The sequence below is a fragment of the Amblyraja radiata genome, chromosome 23, assembly GCF_010909765.2.
Source record: "Amblyraja radiata isolate CabotCenter1 chromosome 23, sAmbRad1.1.pri, whole genome shotgun sequence".
NCBI lineage: Eukaryota > Metazoa > Chordata > Chondrichthyes > Rajiformes > Rajidae > Amblyraja > Amblyraja radiata.
Window position 1 is genome coordinate 33,234,685 of NC_045978.1, and position 26,376 is coordinate 33,261,060.

The 26,376-nt window shown below is 46.2% G+C and overlaps 1 protein-coding gene across 1 annotated transcript in view; it reads left to right on the plus strand.

Moving 5' to 3' along the window:
- Positions 1-7,176: 7,176 nt before the first annotated feature.
- The window catches only part of pigt (phosphatidylinositol glycan anchor biosynthesis class T), a 33,051-nt gene continuing 13,851 nt past the window's right edge, over positions 7,177-26,376 (plus strand). The window contains exons 1-7 of the mRNA XM_033042003.1: positions 7,177-7,439; positions 8,580-8,757; positions 11,451-11,578; positions 16,026-16,126; positions 18,507-18,593; positions 23,481-23,568; positions 25,838-25,935. Coding sequence (XP_032897894.1) covers positions 7,202-7,439; positions 8,580-8,757; positions 11,451-11,578; positions 16,026-16,126; positions 18,507-18,593; positions 23,481-23,568; positions 25,838-25,935 — 918 coding nt within the window. The 5' untranslated portion in view covers positions 7,177-7,201. The remainder of the gene's footprint in view (positions 7,440-8,579; positions 8,758-11,450; positions 11,579-16,025; positions 16,127-18,506; positions 18,594-23,480; positions 23,569-25,837; positions 25,936-26,376) is intronic.

Here is a 26,376-nt window from a genome sequence, read left to right on the forward strand (position 1 = left end):
TCATAATGGGTACCATTGTGGGGGGATGTTTTTATGTTTCAATTTCTTTATTACTGTTATGTCTATTCTTTCTATATGTGCTGCATGGCAAGAAGCATTTCACTACACCTAGGTGTATGTGACAATAAAATAACCTTTGAACCTTTGAAAGAGTAGCCAGAAGCCAGAGGATTGGGAAATTTTCATAGGACAACAGAAGGAAACAAAACGGGCAATACGGGCTGAAAAGATGAAGTACGAGTGGAAGCTGGCCAGGAATATAAAGAAGGACAGTAAAAGTGTCTTTAGATATGTTAAGGGAAAAAGAGTAGCAAAGTCAAATGTGGGTCCCTTGAAGGCAGACACGGGTGAAACCTGGACGTTACAGTTTTCAGGCTCCTGCACCTTCTTCCCAATGGCAGGGGTGAAATGAGAGTGTGGCCAGGGTGGTGAGGATCTCTGATGCCTTTTAACGGCAGCGACTCCTGTAGATCCCTTCGATGGTGGGGAGGTCAGTATCCATGATTGACTTGGCAGTGTTCAACACTTTTTGCAAATCCATGTTCTCCAGAGATGCTGCCTGACCTGCTGAGTTACTGCAGCACTTTGTGTCCTTTTGTGGATTAACCAGCATCTGCAGTTCTTTGTTTCCACTACTTATAAAATGATACTATATCACTCAATAAACCCTTTCTTGGTTATAGCAGACAATCTGTAATAACGGACACCATTCTCCCCCTCCATGGTCCGTTATAACGAGAGCTTTGTCTAGTTAAATGTAGTGTTTGGTGTTTTTTAATACTGGTTTTAAATGTGTATATGTGGGGGGGGGGAAACTGTTTGAAATCTCTTCCCTGTCCGGGAGACCCGACCTTTTCCCTGTCGGGTCTCCGTTGTCGTTGGGGCCTAGCACAGTGGAGCGGCCTCCAACCTGAACGACCCGGGGGCTCGGGAGACTGAGGAGCTGCGGAGCTGCGGACTACTCACCATCGTGGGGCTGGCCGGCCTCGGTGCGTGGGGAGCGGTGGTGACTCGCTGCTGCGACTCGACTCCTGGGGCTCGGAGGCTCCAGCAACGCAGCCGCAGGTACGGTGGACTGGGACATCGGGAGCTCGCGGGTCCGGGGGGAGAGAGAGACCGCTTCCTGGAGCTCCCGCAACACGACTTCTCCAGCCCGTGTCGCGGGGTTCGAACGACCCGGAGCGGAGTCATACATCACGCGGCACGGCTTCATGGCCGTGGGACATTCCAGTGCCCGCCGGCGGCTCCAACTTCGAGACATTTAGACCGGGAGCGGGGCCGTAAATCGCCCGGCACGGCCTAAAATGGCCGTGGGACTTATCATCGCCCGCCTGGGGCTTGGACATTGGGAGAGACATGGAGAACAGGGGAGAGAAAAGACTTTTGCCTTCCATCACAGTGGGTTCACTGTGATGGATGTTTGTGTGAACTAAATTGTGTGTATGTCTAGGAATTGTCTTTGTTTGTATGGCTGTGGAAACGAAATTTCGTTTGAGCCTCACTGAGGCTCAAATGACAATAAAATTGTATTGTATTGTATTGTATTGTTGTATTGTATTGTACTCAAGTTACACACGGCAAATATAGTACCATTGAAGACCCGCAACGCCACCCATTCCTCCTCTCCAGACGCTGCCTGTCCCGCTGAGTTACTCCAGAAAGATGTCAATGGGACATGCGAAGGAGAGAGGGAGGTGGAGAGTGAGGAGGTGGAGAGGGAGGAGAAATGAAGGGAAAAGGAGACAGAGGGAGAGAGGATGTGGAGTGAAGTAAGAGGGATGAGAGAGCGAGGGAGGGGAGAGGAGATAGAGAAAGGGTGGCTCAGGGGATGGAGAGAGATAGTGGTTAGACCAGGAGAGGGAAGAGGTTGCCGTTAGGGATCGGGAGAAGGTGGAAAGAAAGGAAGGAAGCTTTTGAAAGAAGTCGAGAACAATCGGAAAGAGATAGATTAATAGCGGAGGGGCAGCAGTGATTGAGATGGGTTTTCTCCGAGATCTTCGGTTTCCTCCCACACGCCAAAGAAGTACAGGTTTGTAGATTAATTGGCTTGGTGTAAATGTGTAAATTGTCCCCAGTGTGTGTAGGATAGGTAGTGTGCGGGGAGATCACTGGTCGGCGCGGATTCGGTGGGCTGAAGGGCCTGTTTCCGCGCTGTATCTCTAATTTAAACTAAATTAAACTAAAAGGAACAGGTGAGTCTATGGGCGGCACGGTGGCGCAGCGGTAGAGTTGCTGCCTTACAGCGCCAGAGACCCGGACTCAATCCTGACTATTGCTGCTGTCTGTACAGAGTTTGTACGTTCTCCCCGTGACCTGCGTGGATTTTCTCTGGGATCTCTGATTTCCTCCCACACTTCAAAGACGTACAGGTTTGTAGGTAAATTGTCCCTAGGGTGCAGGATAGCATTAGTGTGCGTGGATCGCTGGTCGGTGTGGACTCGGTGGGCCGAAGGGCCTGTTTCCGCGTTGTATCTCTATACTAAACTAAAACTAACGGCGTTTCATGTCGGGACCCTTCTTCAGACTGTCTGAAGGGTTGGAAGAAGGGTTCCGACTCGAAACCTCACCTGTTCCATTTTCCCCAGAGATGCTGCCTGACCCGCTGAGTGACTCCAGCACTTTGTGTCTATCTTCGGTATAAACCATTATCTGAGGTTCCTTCCTATGCAGCACGTGAGAAAACACACACCTCCAGATTCAGAGGCAGTTTCTTCCCAGCTGTTATCAGGCAACTGAACCATCTTACCACATCCGGTGAGCAGTCCTGAACTTCTATCTACTTCTTTGATGACCCTCGGACTATCCTTGATCGGACTTTGCTGGCTTTACCTTGCACTAAAAGTTATTCCCGTATCATGATAAGGGAATAACCTCGACTGAAATCATGTATCGTCTTTCTGCTGGCTGGATAGCACGCAACAAAATCTTTTCACTGTACCTCGGTACACGTGACAATAAACTAAACTAAACTAAATTTTAAACTAAGCCAAACTAAACTAAATGTGTAGCTGTTATAATGTATAGGTGATGTTGTAATGAGGAGGTGATGTATATGTAGCTCTTGTTCCAATGTGTCTGTGATGTTCCAATGTCAACTGAGCCACGCAAGTTGATCCTGGGACAGATGGATTGACTGTTGAAACAACGTTCTCTCCCTCGAGCAAAACTGATGCAATATCGCCTGGAGTCTGTCAACCGAGTTGAATATTGTCAAGCCAAGTGATGGGGCCTCAGGGTCCTTCGCAATTCCCACACATTTCACATTTCGTGAAGTAATGCAGTCGTCAAGTACACAACACCTTCATTGCGCAACCCATTTTCAAAACAAAGAGAGAGGAAATTCCAAGAAATTCAGTCTGAAGGGGTTTGGCCCGAAACGTTGCCTATTTCCTTCGCTCCACAGATGCTGCTGCACCCGCTGAGCTTCTCCAGCATTTTTGTGTACCTTCGATTTTCCAGCATCTGCAGTTCATTCTTAAACAAAGAGGAAATTCCCACTTGCTTAATGGATTTGGAGCAACACTGAACAACACCCTTGAACCTTGTCAGTGAGCGCACATGTTGGCAGCGCTGGCAGAAGTGACTGGCCACTGTTTGGCTGCCTCAAGACAAATTTAGATCAGTTTAGTTTAGAGATACAGCAAGGACCACCGAGTCTGCACCGACCAGCGATCCCCGCACACAAACACTATCCTACACACACTGGGGACAATTTGCATTCACACCAAGACAATTAACCTACAAACCTGTACATCTTTGGAGTGTGGGAAGAAAGCGAAGATCTCGGAGAAAACCCACGCAGGTCACAAGGAGAATTACAAAGATCACCGCGCCAGCGTGTGCTGCCCTGAATTATCACTGCGAAAGAATTAAAGTGGCGGGATCTACCAGTATTTCCAACACTCTCTGTTTCCCATTGTGGGACTTTGCAATGTTGAATCCTTGAAATATACATAGATACAGCTTGGAAACAGGCCCTCTGGCCCATCGAGTTCATGCCATTTAATGATCACCCATTCACACTGGTTCAGAGGACAATTAACAGTACATACTCACCCGTCTTTGTGAAACCGGAGCACCCGGAGGAAACCCACGCGGCCACAGGGAGAATGAGAAACTCCACACACACAGACAGCACCCGAGGTCAGGCTTGAACCCAGCTCTCTGGTGCTACGAGGCAGCAACTCTACCACCTGTGCCACCGTGCAGTACATGCACCGCCCACATACACCCGTGCCAAAATATGTCTCTGTCCCATTTGCTTGCGTTTAACCCACATGCCTCTCCCTCTCCCCCCACAAGATATTAATTCTCATCCCTGAAGCCATTTATTAGCTTACAAAAATACTCAAAGAAAGTTATGTATCAAGTTTTCTATTCAAGCCAATTTGCTTTAAGGAAGTAGCATTTAAGTGAAAGTTATAACAACACAGTGAATAAATAAACAATGTCTTGGTTTGTGTAGAGATTCAGTACTTTAGGTTTATTTTACGGCCCAATTGTAATCATCTATTGTCTCTCCGCTGACTGGTTAGCGCGCAAACAAAAGCTTTTCACTGTACCTCAGTACATGTGACATTAAACTAATGTCAACTCAACTCATGCACACACACACACGGACACCGCATACATACACATAAAGAAACAGATGAACAAAAACTGAGACGCACACACAGATGAGAAACAGACATACACGCACACATAAACAGAGAGGCACACCCACAAACACGTATAGACACGAGCACTGACACATTTTCACACACACATAGAAACACACACGCACAGATACACACACACATACAGACACATAGACACACACACACACATACATACACACAGACAGATGCGCGCGCACACACACACACATACATACACACAGACAGATGCGCGCGCACACACACACACATACATAGACACACACACAGGTGCAGGAGTAGGCCATTTGGCCCTTCGAGCCAGCTCCGCCATTCAATGCGATCATGGCTGATCATCCCCAATCAGTACCCCGTTCCTGCCTTCTCCCCAAATCCCCTTGACTCCACTATCTTTAAGAGCCCTATCTAGCTCTCTCTTAAATGGAATCTATGTAGATGGGCAAAAAGGTTGACATAATATGGTGGGCCGGAGGGCTGGTTTCTATGCTGTACAATGTCAGTTTCTATGCTCCTGGTATCAGTCCCACATTATTAACACTGAGTTCTCAAAAACAGGTATTGATCCCCTCCATCGATGGAGACACAGGAGACTGGGGCTGGAATCTGGAGCAATAAACAGACTGTTGGACGTTTTGGGTCTGTCTCTTCTTCCAGATGACTATCCACATCCCTCCACAGACGCTGTCTGACCCGCTGAACTCCTCCAGCATTTCTTCTCCACAGATGCTTCCTGACCCAAAACAGTGTGTCTATCTTTGGTATAAACCAGCATCTGCAGCTCTTTGTTTCTACATTTTGGCTTACTCCACAGTGAAATCTCCTCAAGGTATAGGGTGATTTCACGAAAGGTCACTGGAGCGTAAATCCCCACTCACGTGACCGAAAATTTTAACTGGGGGACAAGCGTCACTTCCGGTACATGTTAGTGGATGGGAAAACACGCACTTTCACACCCGTTAAAAACATCGTAAACGGCCCGTTTATGAGCTGCAATTAAGTGAGCCAGTCGGGGTGACCGTGAGGCACAGCTACCTAAATTTACAGTCCAAAAAAAAGATAGAAACTAAGGTAAATACAAGAGGGAGCTGAAGGTGTAAAAACGGCGGAAGTTGATTGCCGACATTTTTCGTGGAGATTTAAAGATCCAAAATATCGGGAATTATCGCGTTTGCTCGCTGCATTTCATCAAAAGTGGCATTATTGACTTTGTTATCTTTATTCGTTTGTTAGATGAAAAGTATTAAAAGTTAGAAATCCGTCAGTAAAATTGCAAAATCGCCCATGGTTCTCGGGTGGGTTTTAACATGCAAAATGAAAACGCATCTGAAGCTACGTTTACCATTTAAATAATCGTAAACTCTCAATGCGTTTGGAAATCAATTTTACTGAGATGCAAGTTTACGATTATTTAAATGGTAAATGGAGCTTCAGAAGCGTGTTCATTTTGCATGTTAAAACCCACCCGAGAACCATGGGCGATTTTGCAATTTTACTGACGGATTTCTAACTTTTAATACTTTTCATCTAACAAATGAATAAAGATAACAAAGTCAATAATGCCACTTTTGATGAAATGCAGCGAGCAAACGCGATAATTCCCGATATTTTGGATCTTTAAATCTCCACGAAAAATGTCGGCAATCAACTTCCGCCGTTTTTACACCTTCAGCTCCCTCTTGTATTTACCTTAGTTTCTATCTTTTTTTTGGACTGTAAATCTAGGTAGCTGTTCCTCACGGTCACCCCGACCGGCTCACTTAATTGCAGCTCAAAAACGGGCCGTTTTCGATGTTTTTAACGGGTGTGAAAGTGCGTGTTTTCCCATTCACTAACATGTACCGGAAGTGACGCTTGTCCCCCAGTTAAACATTTCGGTCACGTGAGTGGGGATTTACGCTCCAGTGACCTTTCGTGAAATCACCCTATGCCTACTTTGAAGATGTTCCCTTCCTCTCTCTGACAGTTCTGCAAGACCCTCTCTCTCTGCTCTTGTCTTGCCTCCAGCTCTTCACCCCACCCTCCCTCCCCCACCATCAGTCTGAAGAAGGGCCCCAACCCAAAAGGTCACCCATCCTTTTTCTCCAAAAATGCTGCCTAACTTCAAGTAACTCTTGCTTTCCCTCTCTCTACATCCCATCCGGGTTCTCCGACTAGTTTCACTGTCCTGATTAATTTTACTAATTGGATGCCACGTTCATTTTCCCCTCTGCCAACAATGAACCATTTTACATTTCATTGAGCATTGTCTTTCCATATCTCTCATTCCCCTCTCCCCTGACTCTCAGTCTGAAGAAGGGTCTGGACCCGAAACGTCACCTATTCCTTCTCTCCAGAGATGCTGCCAGTCCCGCTGAGTTACTCCAGCATTTTGTATCTATATTCGATGTAAAACGGCATCTGCAGTTGCTTCTTACACAATATTCATCATAGAGCGGTATACACACCGCTGGGGTGTGAGCTGCCGGGGCGGAACCGATCAGTCGCCTCCGCGCTCCTCATCCCGGAAGTGCCGGTTGAGCAGGCGAGCCGGAAGTGCCGGGCGGGTGATGGCGGTTCCCATGGCGATGGGGCCTGGTCCGGGCAGCCGCCTGCTCCTCGCCGTCGGGCTGTTGGCGGCCGCCAGAGCAGCCCTGCCGCTGGGCACGGGCCAGTGCGCGCAGCGCGACCGCTTCGACGAGGAGCTGGTGCTGAAGCCGCTCAGCAGCGGCGATGTGGCGGCCAATTTCCAGTTCCGCACCCGCTGGGATGTGGATCTGGGGCACGGAGACGGCGGCAAGAGCCGGGGTGAGTGGAGACTGGGGCCGGCGGTGGAGCAGTGCAGACCGGGGAGTGGGGGGTGAGAGAGGAGCAGGCATGGAGGTGGCATCCAGGGCGGGAGAGGGGAGCCAGCAGGGACGGGTGAAGGCATGAGCACTGGAGAGTGGCTCATGGGCAGCATTTGTAGTGGAGGGATGGGTATTGCAACGTGGGAGAAGATGGGGTAAAGGGATGATTACTGGAGTGTGCGAGAGTATGTCCTGGGCAGGGTGTGTTCTGGAGGAATGGTTACTGGAGGAGGGAAGGTAATAGTGGAAGATGATGGAGGTTTTGGTGCTATTTCCAGTAATGTAACTGAAAGAGGTTATCAGACAAACATGATCAGACCCAGTGACATAGACATAGAGACATAAAGCAAGAAAACAGGCACTTTGGCACACTGTCCTACATACACTCACACCATTTTGTATTCTCTTCACTTTTCATCAACATGCTCCCCGGTTCTCCATCTTATCTACACACTAGTGGCTAATTAATGTATTAATCTGCTTTTTGACACGCGGGAGGAAAAAAAAAGCTTCCAAGGGAACCCCACACGATCACAGGGAGAACGTGCAAACACACAAATAGTACCAGAGATCAGCACTGAATCTTGGCTCTGGTTCTGTCCATGTGCTCAAAGCTTCCTTGAAGAAACACAATGTTCTGACTGATTCCTGGGTATCTCTGGCCCATGGCTGCTCAAAGTGAAGAGGGAGCATATGTTGTGGTGTTGGGGAACCTTGTGGCCATGAAACCCACAAGGCCCTGCCTAGTTGGTGATAAGAGTGCATGCTCTTATAATACACACCTAAATACACACCTTACTAAATTCACACGCTCCATCTGATGAAGAAACTACGATTTCCACATTAGCCTCATCAGTCACCACAGACCCCCATAAAACCGCGTGAAAGCAAGTTATTCTCGATCCCAAGGGATTGCCAAGAACAACAACTAACGGTTATAGTTGGTGGGGCTGTTCATTTAACTCACTAAAAAATGTTTAATTTGGATTTAAGTTCTCCACTTCCCTTGTCAATTCCTCACAAGATTGTACTGTGATAATGATGCTCAGCTATAGTTTTATATTTGCAACTGATGCTAATATCCAGTTTGTGGCGGCAGTCTCTCACTACAGGCTCTTTCCAAAGTCACTGGGGCAAGTGCTCTCCAAATTCGCTGTACGTGAGCTGCATCTTTCTTTCACTCATGGTTTTTGGAGGCGGACAGGATGGGGGCAACCTTTCTTACAGGCCCCACCAGGTGCAGAACTCTGGGCCTGGTTTCAGCCATCCGTTACAGAGTAAGTGGCAAGTCCTCTTTGACACATTTATCTGATAATAATGACTGTTGATGACTGTTTACTGAAGATGGGCCATTATGGCACATTTGGAATTCAGCCTTCAAGTCATCTTTAAGTTTGTTGGAGCCTTATAATGAGGTCTTCCAACGAGTCTCAACAAGATCAAGGTCCTGCACCAACCTGCTCCAAGCTCTGCAGTGTATCCTTTCGGCATAAGCATTGATGGCTTCAGTTGATCACTTCAAGTACCGGGGAAATGTCATCTCCTCTGGTGGCTTGACATGGAAATAGCAGCTCAAATCAGTAGTCAGTCGCTTGGTCCACTGCATTATCATGCAATAAAACACATAAACACACTGTCAACCAAGATCAAAGTCTACAAAGCAGTCGCACTCACAAGCCTTTTTTGGCTATGAGAGTTTTTGGCTATGAGACTTTACAGGGAACATCAGACAGCTCAACTGTTTGCACATGAGATCTCTGATGTCTGGGCAACTAGTGGCAGGCCAGGGTGACAAAAGTGGAGGTCTGGATAGGGCTGGTGTGGTCAACATTGATGCCAGAATCCTAAGGGCTCCGTTGTGCTGGATGGGTCATGTAACCCATATGGACAGTCCAGAATGTCATGTTAACTCCTTTGCAGAGTTCTAATACTGGGCCACGAGACCAAGGGCGTGCAAGAAAGTAATACAAGGATTCTATCCAAGACAGCCTCAATCACAGTGGCATTCTTCTGGAGCTGGAATGTTGTGCAGGATTGAATAGGCTGTTGTGCTTTGACCAAAAGGCACCTTATTAACTTTGAAGGCAGCCAGCAGGGTGGAGTCACCAGAGCCAGGGAACACAGGAAGGGCCTCTGCCAGAGCATCCATGCCATGTCCCCACTATTCCCAACTTGGGCTCACCAATAAGGATTGCACCACTGACATCATTGTAGTCAATGATCAAATGATGTAATCTGATAATATTTTAAACCTCTTATGTTTCTTGGTTTTAAGTTTGTTGAAAGTTCAGATGTATAATGCAAAATGTTTGGACAGTCTGATCTTTTTGGAGAGACTGTAGTGCCTTCACTAACTGTAGTGTGTAATTAAACTATCACAGGTTTGCTGTTTTTACAGGAATTTATAATGGTGCTAACCATGATCTCTAACCCTACTTTAGAATCATAGAGTGATACAGTGTGGAAACAGGTCCTTCGGCCCAACTTGCCCACACCAGCCAACATGATCCAGCTACACCAGCCCCACCTGCCTGCCTTTGGTCCATCTCCCTCCAAACCTGTCCTATCCATGTACCTGTCTAACTGCTTCTTAAATGTTGGGATAATTCCAGCCTCAACAACTTCCTCTGGCAGCTTGTTCCAAACACCCACCATCCTTGGTGTGAAAAAGGTACCTCTCAGATTCCTATTAAATCTTTTCCCCTTCACCTTAAACCCATGTTCTCTGGTCCTCGATTCACCTACTCTGGGCAAGAGACTGTGCATCTACCCGATCTTAATATCTTACATAAAGATATTGCTGTTCTCTCACAGCACCAGTGACCTTGGCTCAATTCTGAACACTAGTCCTGTCTGTGTGGAGTTTGCGCCTTTTACCTTGTGGCCACACATGTCTCCCTTGGATGTTCTGATTTCCTCCCACATTTGTAGGTTACTACAAATTACCCCTAGTGTAAACGGCAGGTGGGAAAATTTATGGAATTTTAAATAGATTACAGGGAAATAAATGGCCGAAATGGGATTGCTCTAAAGAGCTAGTATAGCACTAAGGAAGCAAACATGTATACGTGTATCTTCAAAAATGCATGTATCAGTGGTGCTGAAAACCCAGCTTTTGCCCACTTATCAACATTGCAGATCCACTGAATCCATTGACAACTGTTAGGAACACCACGTAAGCGTTGCAGACATGTATAGCCCTCTTTGTTTTCCAAACCAGTTAATGTTTCAAGCAAAAACCTTAATGTGTAGGAAGGAACTGCAGATGCTGGTTAACACCGAAGATAGACACAAAATGCTGGAGTAACAGCGAGACAGGTAGCATCTCTGGATAGAAGAAATGGGCGATAATTCGAGTCAAAACCCTTCTTCAGACAGAGTCAGGGAAAAGGGAGACTAGAGATATGTGCAAGATCCTTGTAAACCATCACTTAATGTTGGAAATGCTCTGATAACTTGCTGAACTAGGCACATCATGGCTCAGCACCCGCTGAGTTTCCCCAGCAATTTTGTGTACCTTAGGCACATCATTAAATCTTCAAGTCTATTTCAGCATGGAATCGTCAGAAATGAATTTGATGTTGATCAGTTGCATTTTCTGTTGGATATATCAGAATTGCTGAGTTGCTTTATGAACTCCATTTGCTTGGCTGATTACAGGAAGCTTTCGTTGACTAAATGAAGTGTTTTAAAGCTAATCTGTTTTTATACTGTTAATCACTATTGTTCTCGCTAAATTGAACATTGGGAAAACACTGGATAGGACAACAGGGCTGCACATTAGCCTTTTTAAAAATCTGATTACTTGTTTTGAATTTAGTGTAAGCAGATAATGAACATTTTGATACCTTGAGTCTGATATGACATCAATTTATCCGTACTTAAAGGGCAAAGGTCTGAAATATAGAGGTAACCATTGAATTAAATGTTTAATTTTAGACCAGTTATAATTTCAACCCTTTTCTTACAGTGTTGACACCACCTGGAAGGAACTGAGTAATGTTCTCTCAGGTTTATTTTGTGCATCTCTTAATTTCATTGATTCAACAAACACTGTTACTCCAACGGCTTCTTTCAAACCTCTTGGCATCATTAATGGTAAGTAATAGACTATATTGGCAGGGCATATATAGTTATTCATTTTGTCCAATGTGAATTCATACAGTGTTTGTCAATTGTCACATCTTGTGGCAGTGCAGTTAAATTATCATACTAATAATCCAGCATCTCAATCTGAAATCTGGGGGGGTGGGGGGGAGGGGGGGAGAAACGGGGGACGACAAATTGTCTTAGTGGAGTTGATCACAAAAAGTGCCAGATGGTCTTAATTCATTAATACATTAATACATTGCAGAAGGGAATTATGCTATTCTTATTCATTCTGACATGTTTGAGTTCAGATCATGTGGTTGTCTTTAAAATGTCGTTTAAAATGATCTAATGTTAGGTTCAAAGGCAATTAGGGATGGGCAGTTGACCTAAGTTTTTTTTAAAAGGAAGTCACCTCTCACTGCATTTTGTATGTAATTATCTGTCCACACAGCTCATGTTCTTCTTTCAGCAGACCAAAGAGTGAATCAAGGAATGTGTGGAAAATGGCACTATTTTCTTTTGGGGCGAATAAGCAGAACATAAGCAGCAGGGGCAGGCCAGTTGACTCTTTGAGCCAACTTCACCAGCCAAGTAGGCCAAGGCTGATCCAGTCTTGACCTCATCACCATTTTTCTGCACTCTCCCCATATATTATTTTGTCGTTGAGATGTATGTCAATCTGAATATATTCAATGATTCTGCGCTTACAACTGGAATAGAGAATTCCAGAGATTTATGACGGAAAATAAATTTGTGTGACTTTAGTCTCTCCCCGCCTCTCTCCCCCCCCCCTCTCTCCCCCCCCCTCTCTCTCCCCCCCCTCCCTCTCCCCCCCCCTCTCTCTCCCCCCCCTCTCTCTCCCCCCCTCTCTCTCCCCCCCTCTCTCTCTCCCCCTCTCTCTCCCCCCCTCTCTCTCCCCCCTCTCTCCCCCCCTCTCTCTCTCCCCCTCTCTCTCTCCCCCTCTCTCTCTCTCCCCCTCTCTCTCTCCCCCCCCTCTCTCTCTCCCCCTCTCTCTCTCTCCCCCTCTCTCTCTCCCCCCCTCTCTCTCTCCCCCTCTCTCTCTCTCCCCCTCTCTCTCTCTCCCCCTCTCTCTCCCCTCTCTCTCTCTCCCTCTCTACCCCTCCCCGCCCTCCCCCCTCTCTCTCCCCCCCCCTCCCTCCCCCTCTCTCCTCCCTCTCCCTCCCCCCCTCTCTCCTCCCCCCCTCTCTCTCCCCCAATCTCTATCCCCCACTCTCTCGTCCCCCCCTCTCTCTCCCCCCCTCTCTCTCTCCCCCCCCTCTCTCCCCCCCTCTCTCTCCCCCCCTCTCTCTACCCCCCCCTCTCTCTCCCCCCCTCTCTCTCTCCCCCCCTCTCTACTCCCCCCCCTCTCTCTTCCCCCCCTCTCTCTCTCCCCCCCTCTCTCTCCCCCCCCTCTCTCTTCCCCCCCTCTCTCTCTCTCCCCCCCTCTCTCTCCCCCCTCCTTTTCCCCTCGCTTCCCCCTCATCCCTCTCCCCATGTCTTTCCCCCCTTTCTCCCCTCTTCCCCCCCCCTTTCTCCCCTCTCCCCCCTTTCTCCCCTCTCCCCCCTTTCTCCCCCCTCCCCCCCCTTCTCCGCCCCTCCCCCCCTTTCTCCCTCTCCCCCCCCTTTCTCCCCTCCCCCCCCCCCTTTCTCCCTCTCCCCCTCTCTCCCTCTCCCCCCTTCTCCCACCCTTCCTCTCCCCCTCACCCCCCTCCTCTCACATACCTTCCCCCCTCTCTCTCCACCCACTCCCCCTCTGCACCTCTCTCCCCCCCCTACCCCTCTCCCCCTCCTTCTCCACTCTTCCCCCTCCCTCCACACTCTTCCCCCTCTCTCCCCTTCCCCCTCTCCCTTCCCCCTCTCCTCCCCCCTCCTCCCTCTCTCCCCTTCCCCCATCCCCGTCTCCCCCACCCCTCTCTCACCCCCTCCCCCACGCCCCCTCTCCTCCCCTTCCTCCCTCTCTCCATCTCCCTCTCTCCTCACCCCTCTCTCTCCTCACCCCTCTCCCTCCTCCCCCTCTCCCTCCTCCCCCCTCCCCTCCCACCCCCTCTCTTCCCCCCCCACCCCTCTTCGCCCCCATCTCCCCCCCACCCCCTTCCCCTCTCTCTTGCACCACTCCCCGCTACCCCTCTCCCCCGCACTCCCCACTCTTCCCCTCTCCCTCCCCCACCTCTCTCCCTCTCTCTCCCCCTCTCTTCCCCCTACTCCTCTCTCCCCTTCCCCTCATCCCCTCTCTCCACCTATAACATCCCCTCTCCCACCCCCCTAACCCTCTCTCCCCCTTCCTGCCCTCCCCACTCTCCTCCCCCACTCTCCTCCCCCACCCTACTCTCGTCTCCCTCCCCAATCTCTCCCCTTCCCTACTCTCCTCTCCCTCCCCAATCTCTCCCCTTCCCTCCTCCCCCTTTCCCCTGCCTCCCCTCTTCTCTCCCCACCCCGTCTCCCTCTCCCCCCCCTCCCCCCGCCTGTGTGTTTGGGGGGTGGTTAGTGTGAGTGTGATGCCGCAGCCCCCCCCCCCCCATTACCCTTCCTAATTACTTGCTCTACCTGCATGCCATCATTTTCTGTCATGCATTAGGGCCTCCGATTCTCTCTGTAATACAATATTTTGTAGTCTCATTCCATTTAAATAATGTTAGTAATAAAAATAATAATCAGCTTTTTTATTTCAAAGTGTATAACATATTTTCCCATCCACTTAAACTGGTATGGAACCAGCAGCAAATTAGAAAATGTGGCTCTTGTGCTTTAAAAAAGGCAATGGAGAAAGATTTGAGGGAGGGAAAATTTAGAATTATGTATAACAATGTTTAGGAAAAGAGCAGTTTAGTCATTTGGATAAAGATAGTATGTTATCAAAATAGATCAAATTTAAATGATAGCAGCATAACAATATATTAACAAAGAGTCTAATCTGGAGGAAATTAATAGAAGATCAAAAATGATGACATTTTATCTCAGTGCAAGAGGTATTGGTAAGAGACTGGATAATTATGGGCACAAGTAATATAAATGGGTTTTAATTTATTGTCATTGCAAGAGGACCAAGAGTTGGGAACTAAGAATGCCAGGATGTGAAACATTCTGAAAAAATTGGAATAATTTTGGGTGGATGTAATCATGATTCCAAATAAATTATCAAGAGGAATAGGAATACTTTATTGTCACATGTGACTGGGCACAGTGACATTCTTTGCTGGCATACGCAATGTATACAAATAGCAGCCACCTACAGCGCTGATAAAGTTACAAAGCACGCCGGCTCCTCCTTTTGTTCCTCCCTCCCCCCCCCCACTGCGGTTTCCCTACACCAAAAAGATCATGAAGTAGGGAAAAGAGAAAATAAGGGGATATTTCACAGCTTTCCAAATAATAATGATATATGACTAGTATATCAACAAATGAATAACAAAAAATTGTGACAAAGATAATGAAGTAACGTCAAAGGTTTTTTAAATTCGTGAATATCGACTGAATCAACTGGACTTAAATACTGCAGTCACATTCCTGGAATGTATATGAGAACCAAGAAATAAACTGGATATATCGGGCATCTAGGGGAATTGAAGGATGTGATGATGAGGCAAGAAATGGAGTTGAGATTGTTGAATAGTAGAACAAACTTGAGTGGCCTGCATCTGTCACTGTTCCTTGTTGTCCTGCAGCTAAAAGCCACAAGGAAGGTAAACTAGCTTCAATGTTTTCCCCTTAATTTATCTTCCTAATTACGGTACTTGCAATACCTACATGTTTCCCTTTGTCAATGTACAAGAGTCTACATGTCTCTCTGAATAAGAAAGTTTACCAGTGTTTTTCTTTTCTAAAACAAATATTCTTACCATAGTGGATAATTTCACACATTGAATCAACATACTGTATCTGCCACTTTATCCCATTTGTGGAACTGGTATAAATACCCCTGGCATTCATCTCAAAGTTTGCTTTTCTATTGAGCTCTGCATTAGCTTACACTTACTCTCCACTTTTAAAGCCATTGATTAGATTGTAAATAGTTGAGGTCTAATGATATCGCCTTACAATATTCTTTTGTTTACAGCCTGCCAACCCTCAAGTGATTTATATATTCCCAGATTTTGTCTTCTTTGGTTAACCAGTTCTCTTGACATGCTGATATGTTACTCCCAATCCCACAAATCCATGCCTTTTGTAGATTGCCTGATGACATTTTAAAATACTGTCAGGTAATTACAGTTCATCATGAATGTTGGTAAAATCCTTAAAAAAAAGATTTTCAAACTACAGTGAATGATTATGCTTTGATTTTTATTAATTCCCTGTTAGTAGTCCTCTGAATTCAAGCTAACCAAGTGTAATTCTGTACCAGCTGAGATATGCTAAGATAAAATAATGGTCTCACTCCACTGCCATCTTCTATCTCACCTGCTTTGCATCTTATGCTGTTCATGTCATTGTAAGTTGCTTTATTTCCCAACAGAAACCAACCATAACTATTTACGATATGCAGCACTGCCGAGAGAGATTGTGTGCACTGAAAATCTTACTCCGTGGAAAAAACTCCTGCCCTGTGGTTCAAAGGTAAATCTTGTTAGAGTGAAAATAATGAGTAACATTGAAGATACTGAAAATATAATATGACTAACGAAATCCAGATGCAGGAAGTATTAGCAATAACTAAATTTTAGAATAGAAAGTGGATTTATATGTATACCAATGGGACTAATCTGAGGTAGAAAAAACAAACAATAATCATTTATTAAATTTTCTCCAAAGATGATTGTATAATAACAGAGCATCTGTTTTGTGCGAGATTTTGCGTATCTAATTACCCAGAAGGAGTACAGAATAGTCAGCCCAGAATTGAAAGGTGAATGGGGTTGGATTGCTGATGCTTAGCAACGGCAGTATCCAAGTTCTGGAGTAGGTGGTGTGTTTTGCCAGTCGAAGATAAGTGCTGATTTGGTAGCACTGGAAGGGAGTTTTGGCAGCAGAGCTGTTTTTGGATTTGAGGATTATTTGGAATATTGCTATTGTTATAATATAGTTTGAGGCTGCACATTAGGTTTAGGTTTATTATTGTCACATACCGAGGTACCGTGTGCGGACATGGCATCAAAGGGCGAGAAGCCGAACCAAAGAAGAGGAAGCCAAATAACCGAACGGAAATAAAGCCGAAACGCCAACTAACCAAAAGGGTGGGATGCCTAAAAGCAAACTAACCGAAAGGCCGCTCTGCCGAAACGCCAACTCACCGAAAGGCTGCATCGCCTACAAGCAAACTCACCAAATGGCTGCTCTGCCGAAAAGTCAAATGACGGACATGACGTCGCCGGAGGGGACTTGTCAGCAATTTGTCCAGAGCCCCGCGTCCATCACATCACTGGCCGATGGAGACGGGAGGGTGGGGGTCATTTTCTCACGCAAGCCATAGGTGACTGGGCACTCTGAACCCGAGCACCAAGTTATAAGCGGCCGCAGGAGCGCATCCCTCGGGACAGCCCTCACTTACCCACGGCCACGGCTGCCCTCCGCCTCGTCTCCCCCGTGCGGCCGCACTGTGACGGGCTGTGTGTCGGCAGCGCTGGGTGGAGCAGAGGTGTGGGACAGGCTGGTCCCTCCACCCACCCAGAGTCACCGCCATCGGACCCCAACCCCCATAGAGGGTGATTCACCCCACCCCGGCCACGGGGACAGACGGCTCGGGGCATTGGCAGCCATAGTAAATCGCTTTTAAAACATGGGGGGGAGGGGACACAATTCCCTGGCGGGCCAATGACAAGTGTGCATGACAACGAACAATTTTATTTCCTCCCACTCCTCCTTCCCCCCCCCCCCCCCCCCCCCCCGACAACAAGAAGCACATTTTATTTATTGTTTAAACACAGTAATACAGTCTGTTTGCCTGCGTAACACACACAATCTCCCACGCTCAAAACACCAGATAATCTGTAATCTGTTTTAACCAAAGATGGACACAAAAAGCTAGAATAACTCAGCGGAACAGGTAGCATCTCTCGAGAGAATGAATGGGTGGCGTTTTGGGTCGAGACCATTCTTCAGACCTGAAGACTTGACCATATTATGGTCACTACCTCCTAATGGCTACTTAACCTCATTCCTTTATCAAATCCGGTTCATTACACAACACTAAATGCAGAATTGCCTTCTCCCTGGTAGGCTCCAATACAAGCTGCTCTAAGAATCCATCACGGAGGCACTCCACAAACTCCTTTTCTTGGGTCCAGTACCAACCTGATTTTCCCAGTCTACCTGCATGTTGAAATCTCCCATAACAATCGTAGCATTACCTTTACTACATGCCAATTTTAACTCCTGATTCAACTTGCACACTATATCCACACTACTGTTTGGGGGCCTGTAGATTAGTCCCATTAGGGTCTTTTTACCCTTACAATTCCTTAGTTCTATCCATACTGACTCCACACCTCCTGTTTCAATGTCACCCCTTGCAAAGGACTGAATTTCATTCCCCACCAACAGAGTTACCCCACCCCCTCTGCCTACCTGTTTTTGATAGGAGGTATACCCTTGAATATTCAGTTCCCAGCCCTGGCCCTCTTGCAGCCATGTCTCTGTAATTCCCACAACATCATACTTGCCAATTTCTAACTGAGCCTCAAGCTCGTCCACTTAAAGAAGAAGGCAGGGAATTAATGCAAAAAAAGATATAAAATATAACAATTGATGTAGGTATTGAATAATAGGTCCATGTTTGGGTTGACTGACAATGGAAGTTGAAAGGATTATAATGTTTGTGTGACACATAGAGTCATACAGCACGGAAAAGGCCCAACTTGCCACAGTCTGTTAACATGTGAAATGTTAGTTTGTCCTTTCTAGTGAAATGAATTGATTAACTTGCCACCGATTTTCAATCTATTCCATTGTGTCCTTTTATGTATTTCTTGGTTTTAATAAGGAGGTATGTTGTGTTTAGGCAGGGTTGGGAGTGCTGCTGAAAGCTGAACGGTTATTTCACACCAGTTACCATTCGCAAGCTGTCCACGTCAGACCTGTTTGCCGGGTGAGTGCTAAAATCTATTTTCCATTTTATATTACTTGGCATAGCACCTTCTGAATTAAGCAGTCTTATCCAAAGATCTTAGAGCAGAGCAAGATAGGCCACTCCTGCGAAATACAATGGGCTGACGTGTAGTACGCTACGGAGGGGATCCTGGGCATTTTTCACCGCCCATTTTAGTAACTGGAGCCGACCTGACCCGACCCGACTCGCAGTGTAATCAATGTTGCGGGGCAACAGTTTGTGTGTGTGATATAGGGTTAGATTCATAATTCTGTCAGTTCATACTTCTTGTCAAGAATAAAATTTGACTCTGGTAATTGTCTTTTTTAATATTTTTTAAATCATTTCTTTTTAAATGGCTCACAAGCAGTGTTTGAGTTGATTTTGTAGTAACCGGATCCGACCCGACCCGACTTGCAGGGTAATTGACATTGCGGGGGAAGTTTTTGTGTGTGATATAGGGTTAGATTCATAATTCTGTTAGTTCATAATTCTGTTAATTCTTGTTAAAGAATAAAATGTTTATGAACACACATACATGAATGTGATATAAATGTATATAATCATATAACACACACAATTATATTTCTTCTGATCCAATGATGAACTTTATTTCAGACTAGACAAGGGACATTAAATAAGAAACATTGTAAACCTCCCCGCAACTTCACACACACTAGGCCTTATCCCACCCCTCAACTCCCCCCCCCGGCACTCCCTCGCCTGCCCCCACACTACAATGTCTCCCCCCCCTCCTATGCCCCTCTCCCTGCAGCCCCGGGCTGCGCACCCCCTCTCCCCGGGCCGCGCACCCCCTCTCCCCGGGCCGCGCACCCCCTCTCCCCGCTGCCCCGGGCCGCACACTCCTTCTTCCCTCTCCCCGGGCCGCGCACCCCCTCTCCCTGCAGCCCCGGGCTGCGCACCCCCTCTCCCCGGGCCGCGCACCCCCTCCCCCCGGGCCCCACACTCCCTCTCCCCGCTGCCCCGGGCCGCACACTCCTTCTCCCCTCTCCCCGGGCCGCGCACCCCCTCTCCCCGGGCCCCACACTCCCTCGCCCCGGGCCGCACACTCCCTCTCCCCGCTGCCCCGGGCCGCACACTCCTTCTTCCCTCTCCCCGGGCCGCGCACCCCCTCCCCCCGGGCCCCACACTCCCTCTCCCCGCTGCCCCGGGCCGCACACTCCCTCTCCCCGCTGCCCCGGGCCGCACACTCCTTCTCCCCTCTCCCCGGGCCGCACACTCCCTCTCCCCGCTGCCCTGGGCCGCACACTCCCTCTCCCCGCTGCGGAAACAAAGATCCGATCTTTGGCCGGAAGCAAGATGGCAGTACAAGATGGCGGAACAAGATGGCGGGGGCTGGTTGCTAAAATGGGTCCTATAATCACCCATGAATCTGCCCATGAGCGTACTACGCGTTTGCGTGAGAGTAACCCATCTTGCTCTGCTCTAAGATCTTTGGTCTTATCTGTTGGGTTTATGTAGAATACATTTACACCAGTCGCACTAGACAATACTCTCTTGAAAGAAGGATAGACATCACATACCAGAATATACAACATTGAAAATCTGTTTCCTCCCAGCGTTGTTGTTTTTATTGCTCTTATTCAAGGTGCTCTGAGAGGAGCACCTGAGAGGTGTCTGAAGAAGGGTTTCGGCCCGAAACGTTGCCTATTTCCTTCGCTCCATAGATGCTGCTGCACCCGCTGAGTTTCTCCAGCACTTTTGTCTACCTGCTCTGAGATATTTGTCAGACTAGGCACTTCACAAAGCATATGGTGATAGAATTTTACACTAATGACATTTCATTGTATAGTTGCCAGCAGTTCACTGGAACAGCCCTAAATGCCCACTTGGCTTGCTCTTTTCGATTGGCCAGAGTTCTTGGCCACTGTTCTTAGTAATTATATATATTTTCTTCAAAGACTGCACTGGTGCAGTCACATCCAGTGGCAATTCATTTCATTTGTAGTTAGGAAGCTGTTCTAACTACACTTCCTACTCAATTCATGATCATTTTAATTTGACTCAGTTGTCACGGACTGCCCAGTGAGGAAATAATCTTTGCTTGTCAAAGCCTAAGTTCCATTAATATATAAACCTTGTTAATAAGTATAATGGAACTTTTAGTTTGAAGTTTTGACTAGTGGATTTTGTTGAATAATGATAAATAATGTGATTCAGTTTTCATTGTAATTGAGTCAAGAAGTTAAAGGTCACAGCGTTTGTGTTTTGTGAGCTGATTTCAGTCTGATCAGTGATTGGAATGCCCCAAGCAATTCTAAGCCTTTGACCCAGTGTTTCCACTTTAAAGGAAATTACCCGAAATTCGGGAAATTCTGGTTGGCTTCGGGTCATTTCGGGAAATGGAATAATTTCGGGAGATTTCCGCATCCGGCCCCTCGAAGGGGTATAAAGGGCCTGTCCCACTTACGTGACTTTTCAGCAAACTGTCTGCGACCTTCAAGCTCAGGGGCACTCGCCTGAAAAACCGGGAGCTGGATCGACCGTCAGTGCTGAACACACACACACACACGCAGGCACGTACACACGCACGCACGCACGTACATCGCAAAGGCGGGGGCCAGGGAAAGCGGGGGAGCGCTGTCTGAAATTCACACGATGCAAAGCTAAGGTGATACCCGCGATGAACAGGAAGGTTAAAGACGGCTGGCACAGTGCACTGTAAGTCTTTTAAAAGAGCGGGGGGAGGGGGGGTGAAGGTGGGGGGGCAGGGGGAGAGAGGGAGTGGAGACACTTTTAAGAAGCCAGACAACTTTTAATAAGCCAGTGATACATAGTTGTGAAGTTTAGCGGGCATTTAACATTACCGGTCAGTTTTCCTTGGTTCTGAAAACTCGTGCTTAGGTTTTTTTTTCCCCAATGAGCCAATTATAATGCCCGGTCAGCAAAGGAGATTACCTACGGCTACCATGACTACCTACAACGACATGGTGACCCTACTACCACTGCAGTACGAGTTCTAAAGTATTGATTTTCTCCATGCCGACCAATTTTACTCGCAGAAAATCTTTCAGCTTGTTGAAAAATGTTCCTCGACCAAACTGAGGCCGCAAGTAGTAACCACTATGTGAGAACTCCTCTCGATCGTGAAGGAGACTTACCACCTATGACCATGCTGCGAGCTTGTGGCTAGCGCAAACTCTCCTAAACTCGCAAATAAGGTTGCCATAGTGGGACAGGCCCTTCAAGGTAATACACACAGCACTACCAGTTTGGCGCTCAAATGTTTACACAGAGCGCTGTCAGTTTAACACATGGGAATTTAAACAAAGAGCTGTCGGCTGCAGCGCTATGGGTTCTAAATATAGCGCTACCGGCTGCAGCGCTATGGGCTTTAAAGATAGCGTTATAGCCACAGTGCTGTGGGTCACAGACTGTTCGGGTAAATTCTCGTATAACAATAAGTCTTTAGAATTCTCTTTCTCAGTGAAAGTTGAGCCTTTGATTATTTTCTGGCAGTGGTAGAATTCTGGATAAGCCTAGTGGTGAAAATTTGCCAGTGGCCATTAGGATTGCAGTTACATTGGGATTGGCCTTGATTTTACAGAACGGTGGGTGGGCTCAAGGGGCTGAGAGGGAGGGGTGGAGAGGAAGAGAGGGAGGGATGGAGAGAGGGAGAGGAGGGAGAATGGGAGAGAATGGGAGAGAGGGGGGAGATAGGGGGAGCAAGAGGGAGTGAGGGAATAAGAGAGGGAGAGATAAAAGGGGGAGAGAGAGGGAGGGGGAGGGAGAGAGAAGGAGTGAGTGGGAGGGAGAGTTGGAGGGAGAGGGAGCAGAGACAGACACATGAGAGCAGGTTGAAAAAACGAAGACAATGAAAGCTGTTGGAGGCAACGAAAGCTGCCTTGCATAACACTGTACAAGTGAGTAACAGAAGCAAGCAGATACAGTGTCGTTACATAGATCTGTTTTGCCTTGTTCTTCTTTGTGTTGTTGGGTTTTTTCGCGGGCACATGTTAACAACAAATAGTACGCAGGAAGCATTTTTGAAAATTTCAGGGAATACCATCAAATTCCAGGAAATTTGGGATTCTATTTAAGGACATTTTGTTTTGAGGTGTGGAAGCACTGCTTTGACCTGTCCTCTTTGTCAACTACTGTATGTGATGGGCGAGTTAATCTTAGACAGGCCATTACTTGGACTGTTTAAATCATCCTTAGCTCCTGAATTGCATCTTTATTTCCAAAGATGGATAGCAATTAGAATTGCGTTAGGACCTGATGGAAACCAATATCGTGTGACTAGTACCAAAATATTTTAAAATTATTATGTGTTCCATGGAACTTTTCAACCAATTAATTTAAAACCTGTTCACACTTCGGTTGCAAATTTGTGTAATCGTAAGGGATTTTTCCTGTCTGATATTATGTACCACTAGTATTTGAATTAATTCATCCAAGGCAGCAACATTAGATTTATTTATTTAAATATTGTCACCCTGATTGCTAAGAATTCATGAAATGCTTGTCAATGTCTTCATCTGTACCACACTGAAATGCTACTTAAGATAGGTACTTGACCCAGGAGTAGGACTTGATCCTATAATGTTCTGTCTTGGAGATGAGTGTTGCCAGTGTGTGGGAAGGAACTGCAGATGCTAGTTTACACCGGAGATAGACACAAAATACTGGAGTAACTCAGAGGGACAGGCAGCATTTCTGGACAGAAGGAATGGGTGACATTTTGGATTGAGACCTTCCTTCAGAAGGGTCACTGAGCCACTGAAGTGTCACTTGCCACTAAGTCTGTTAACATCTGAAATGCCCTTTCTAATTAAACAAATTGATTAGTTTGCCACTGGTTTTCAATCTATCCACATTTTCCACTTTTACTGTACTGAATATATTTTCATGCTGTCTGCCTAGGATCAGCTGTGCACCAGTATCTCCTGGGAGCTGACATTGAGCCTGTCTGTCGTGTTTGACCTCCATGCTGCTGGCTCTGGAAAACGAGGTAGGCTTATTAAATATGAAATTAATGAAATGAGAATAGGATGAACAGCGGGATCTCAGACAGGCCATTGCTTGGGGGTGTTTAAATTGTCCTATTTAACTTATCAAAAGTTTAAACAGAGTAACTCAGGGAACATAATTTCCGGTAGCACAATTGTAGGCAGTCAGAAAGCGTAACACAAAAATAAATGTCAAAGGAATCGGGGTGACATGGAAATGTTTTATTCCTTGTATTGTTCTGATCTGGACATACAGCCTTACAGGGTGTGAATGCAGTTTCAATAGTAGCTTGCAAAAATTGATGTGAAAATACATTGTCCAGGGAAAGAGGCAGATAATGGGATTGATTAAATAATTTCCAAATGGCTGGCACTTCAGACGGAAGAATGGTCCCGACCTGAAACGTCATCAGTACATTCCCTCCACAGATTCTGTCTGACCTGCTAAGTTCCTCCAGTACTTTGCAAACATGCCTCCACGATATTCACCAGCCTTAACTCACCAAAGTAAAGTTGATGCATTCAACAACATTTTGGATCAACAGAATGTCACTGACTTGTCACCCACACAACATCACTGGCTCATGCTGCAGGAGTTTCTCAATGCCTTTGTTTCTTATGGACCTGACTATTTGAAAGCTTATATATTCAGTTACCTGCCCCCCACTCTCTGTCACAAATTAGCTCATTTAAAACTGTTGCCTCTATTGTAACTCTGACCTCAAATTATTTTCACATGTTTTCTGAGTACTTAATGAACATCTGTACATTTGCTTCAGGCCCATCAATGCCTCCGATTTAAAAAAAAAAAAGCAAACTTGTGTTCAAGGTTTTCTACAGACTTGTCCCTCCTTTCACAGACCTTATCCAACAACTCCCAATCTCTATATTACTGTAATGTTGGCATCTTATCCAGCCTGCTGGGGTGGGCGGTGCCTTTTGCTGGCATGCCCTTGGACTCTTCACTTTTCCACCTACTGCTCGTCTCTTCAGGAGTTATGGAGTAATGGCATGTAAAGAAGTCACAGATCGGAGAAGTCGCAGATGAGCCATAATTTTATTAAATGGTAGAAGAGGCATGTGCTAAATGGCCTATTTCTGGTTCTAAGTGCTCCCTCTTCCTTTAAGACTACTGCTGTAACGCACAACTTTCATAAACTTTTGGGCACTTGTTCTGTAATTATTTTTTGTCTGCTTATGCCTATGTGAAATGGGATGGGAATTCAGTTTGCATTGTGGTGCTATTAAATAAATGTGCGTTGATTGATAGAAATTTAAAAAAAACTTGCATGTGTAATGCTTCTTTAATAACTTTGGGTCATCCCCAAAGTGCCTCAAAGCTAATGAAGTACTTTTCCTGGAGATGACTGGCTGCCTGGATGGCGAGGGTGTATAGTTTCTTGATACTGAAGTGAGAGATTTGTTTTAATGTAGAAAACACATCATGGACGACAGATGGCACAATGGGCTAAGTGTTCGGCTGGCAACCTGAAGGTGGCCGGTTCGAATCCTGCTTGGAGTGTGTACTGTCGTTGTGTCCTTGGGCAAGACACTTCACCTACCTTTGCCTGGGACTAGAGACGGAAATTAGCTACTGATTGGCTACAATCTCGCATATTTACATGCAAATGTTCATTAATATGCACTGTCCCTATAAACAAAACATTATTATTATTATTATTATTATGAAAATCATAACGTTGAAGATGTTGGTATTCTGAAGTAAAATCAGAAAACACTGATAACACTCAGTCCTCACACCTGCTGAATGTGTTTTCTCCTCTTTTATCTTAGGAAATACACCACCCAATTTGCTGATAACAGGCTTATGAAAACTCCAAATAGTTAATGACCAGACTTTATGATGTTGATTGAGAACTCCTTGCTCTCCTTTGAAATTGAGACCATGGGCATTTTTTGTGTGGTCACTTAGCAGGGTTGATGAGCCTCAATTTTTAACATATTAATAACGTGGCATGATTATATATTCTCTTCTTGAAATGAACTTGATATTCATGGGGTTTTTTTTTTTACCTCCTCTGGGCCATTGAAGCATGCATCTGGTGTTCTGATCAAGAACCAGCAAATCTCAGCTGTCATATAACTGTCATATATTAAATAATAGAAGTTATAATGGTGCATTTATTCTCATTCTCTATACTTACATGCTCCTGAGCACATGTGCACAAAAGGCACACAAACAAACTCGTAAAGATAATTGAGGCCATGTGTCACTGAGAATTATTTCCTTACTCTGTTCATATTTTATAGAATGGTCATTGTTTAAGATGTTTTCACGAACACTGACGGAGGTGTGTCCTCTGGCATCACAAAGTACAATTTACGTGGACATCACGGGCAAAGAGAAGGTACTGTGCTAACTGAGATCCAGGTTTTACATCCCTTGCATTGTTTTACCAAGGAGCTTTTAAAGGGTGGGTTGCACTGGGTGTGATTCCCATATCTGTTGAAGACATATTTATTCTGCGGTGGCAGCTGTTGGATGGGGGAAAAATTGTGATTTTAAGAGAGAGTCGCTGATACCTTGTGCCATTGATGACAATAGTGGTGTTTCTCACACCTACTCTTTCAACTCTGGAAAAGACCTGAATTTATATTGCCCATTTATGTCTCCTTCAGAACTTCCTTCTTGCCAATTATGTATTTTTGAAGTCACGTAATTTGGGCAAGCTGCAAATGACAAATTGACAATGACCTGATGATTTATGTTATGGATGCTGGTTGAGGGATATATTTTAGAGGGAAAACTTGCCTTCACATTCTTGAATCATGACTTGAAATATTTTAGA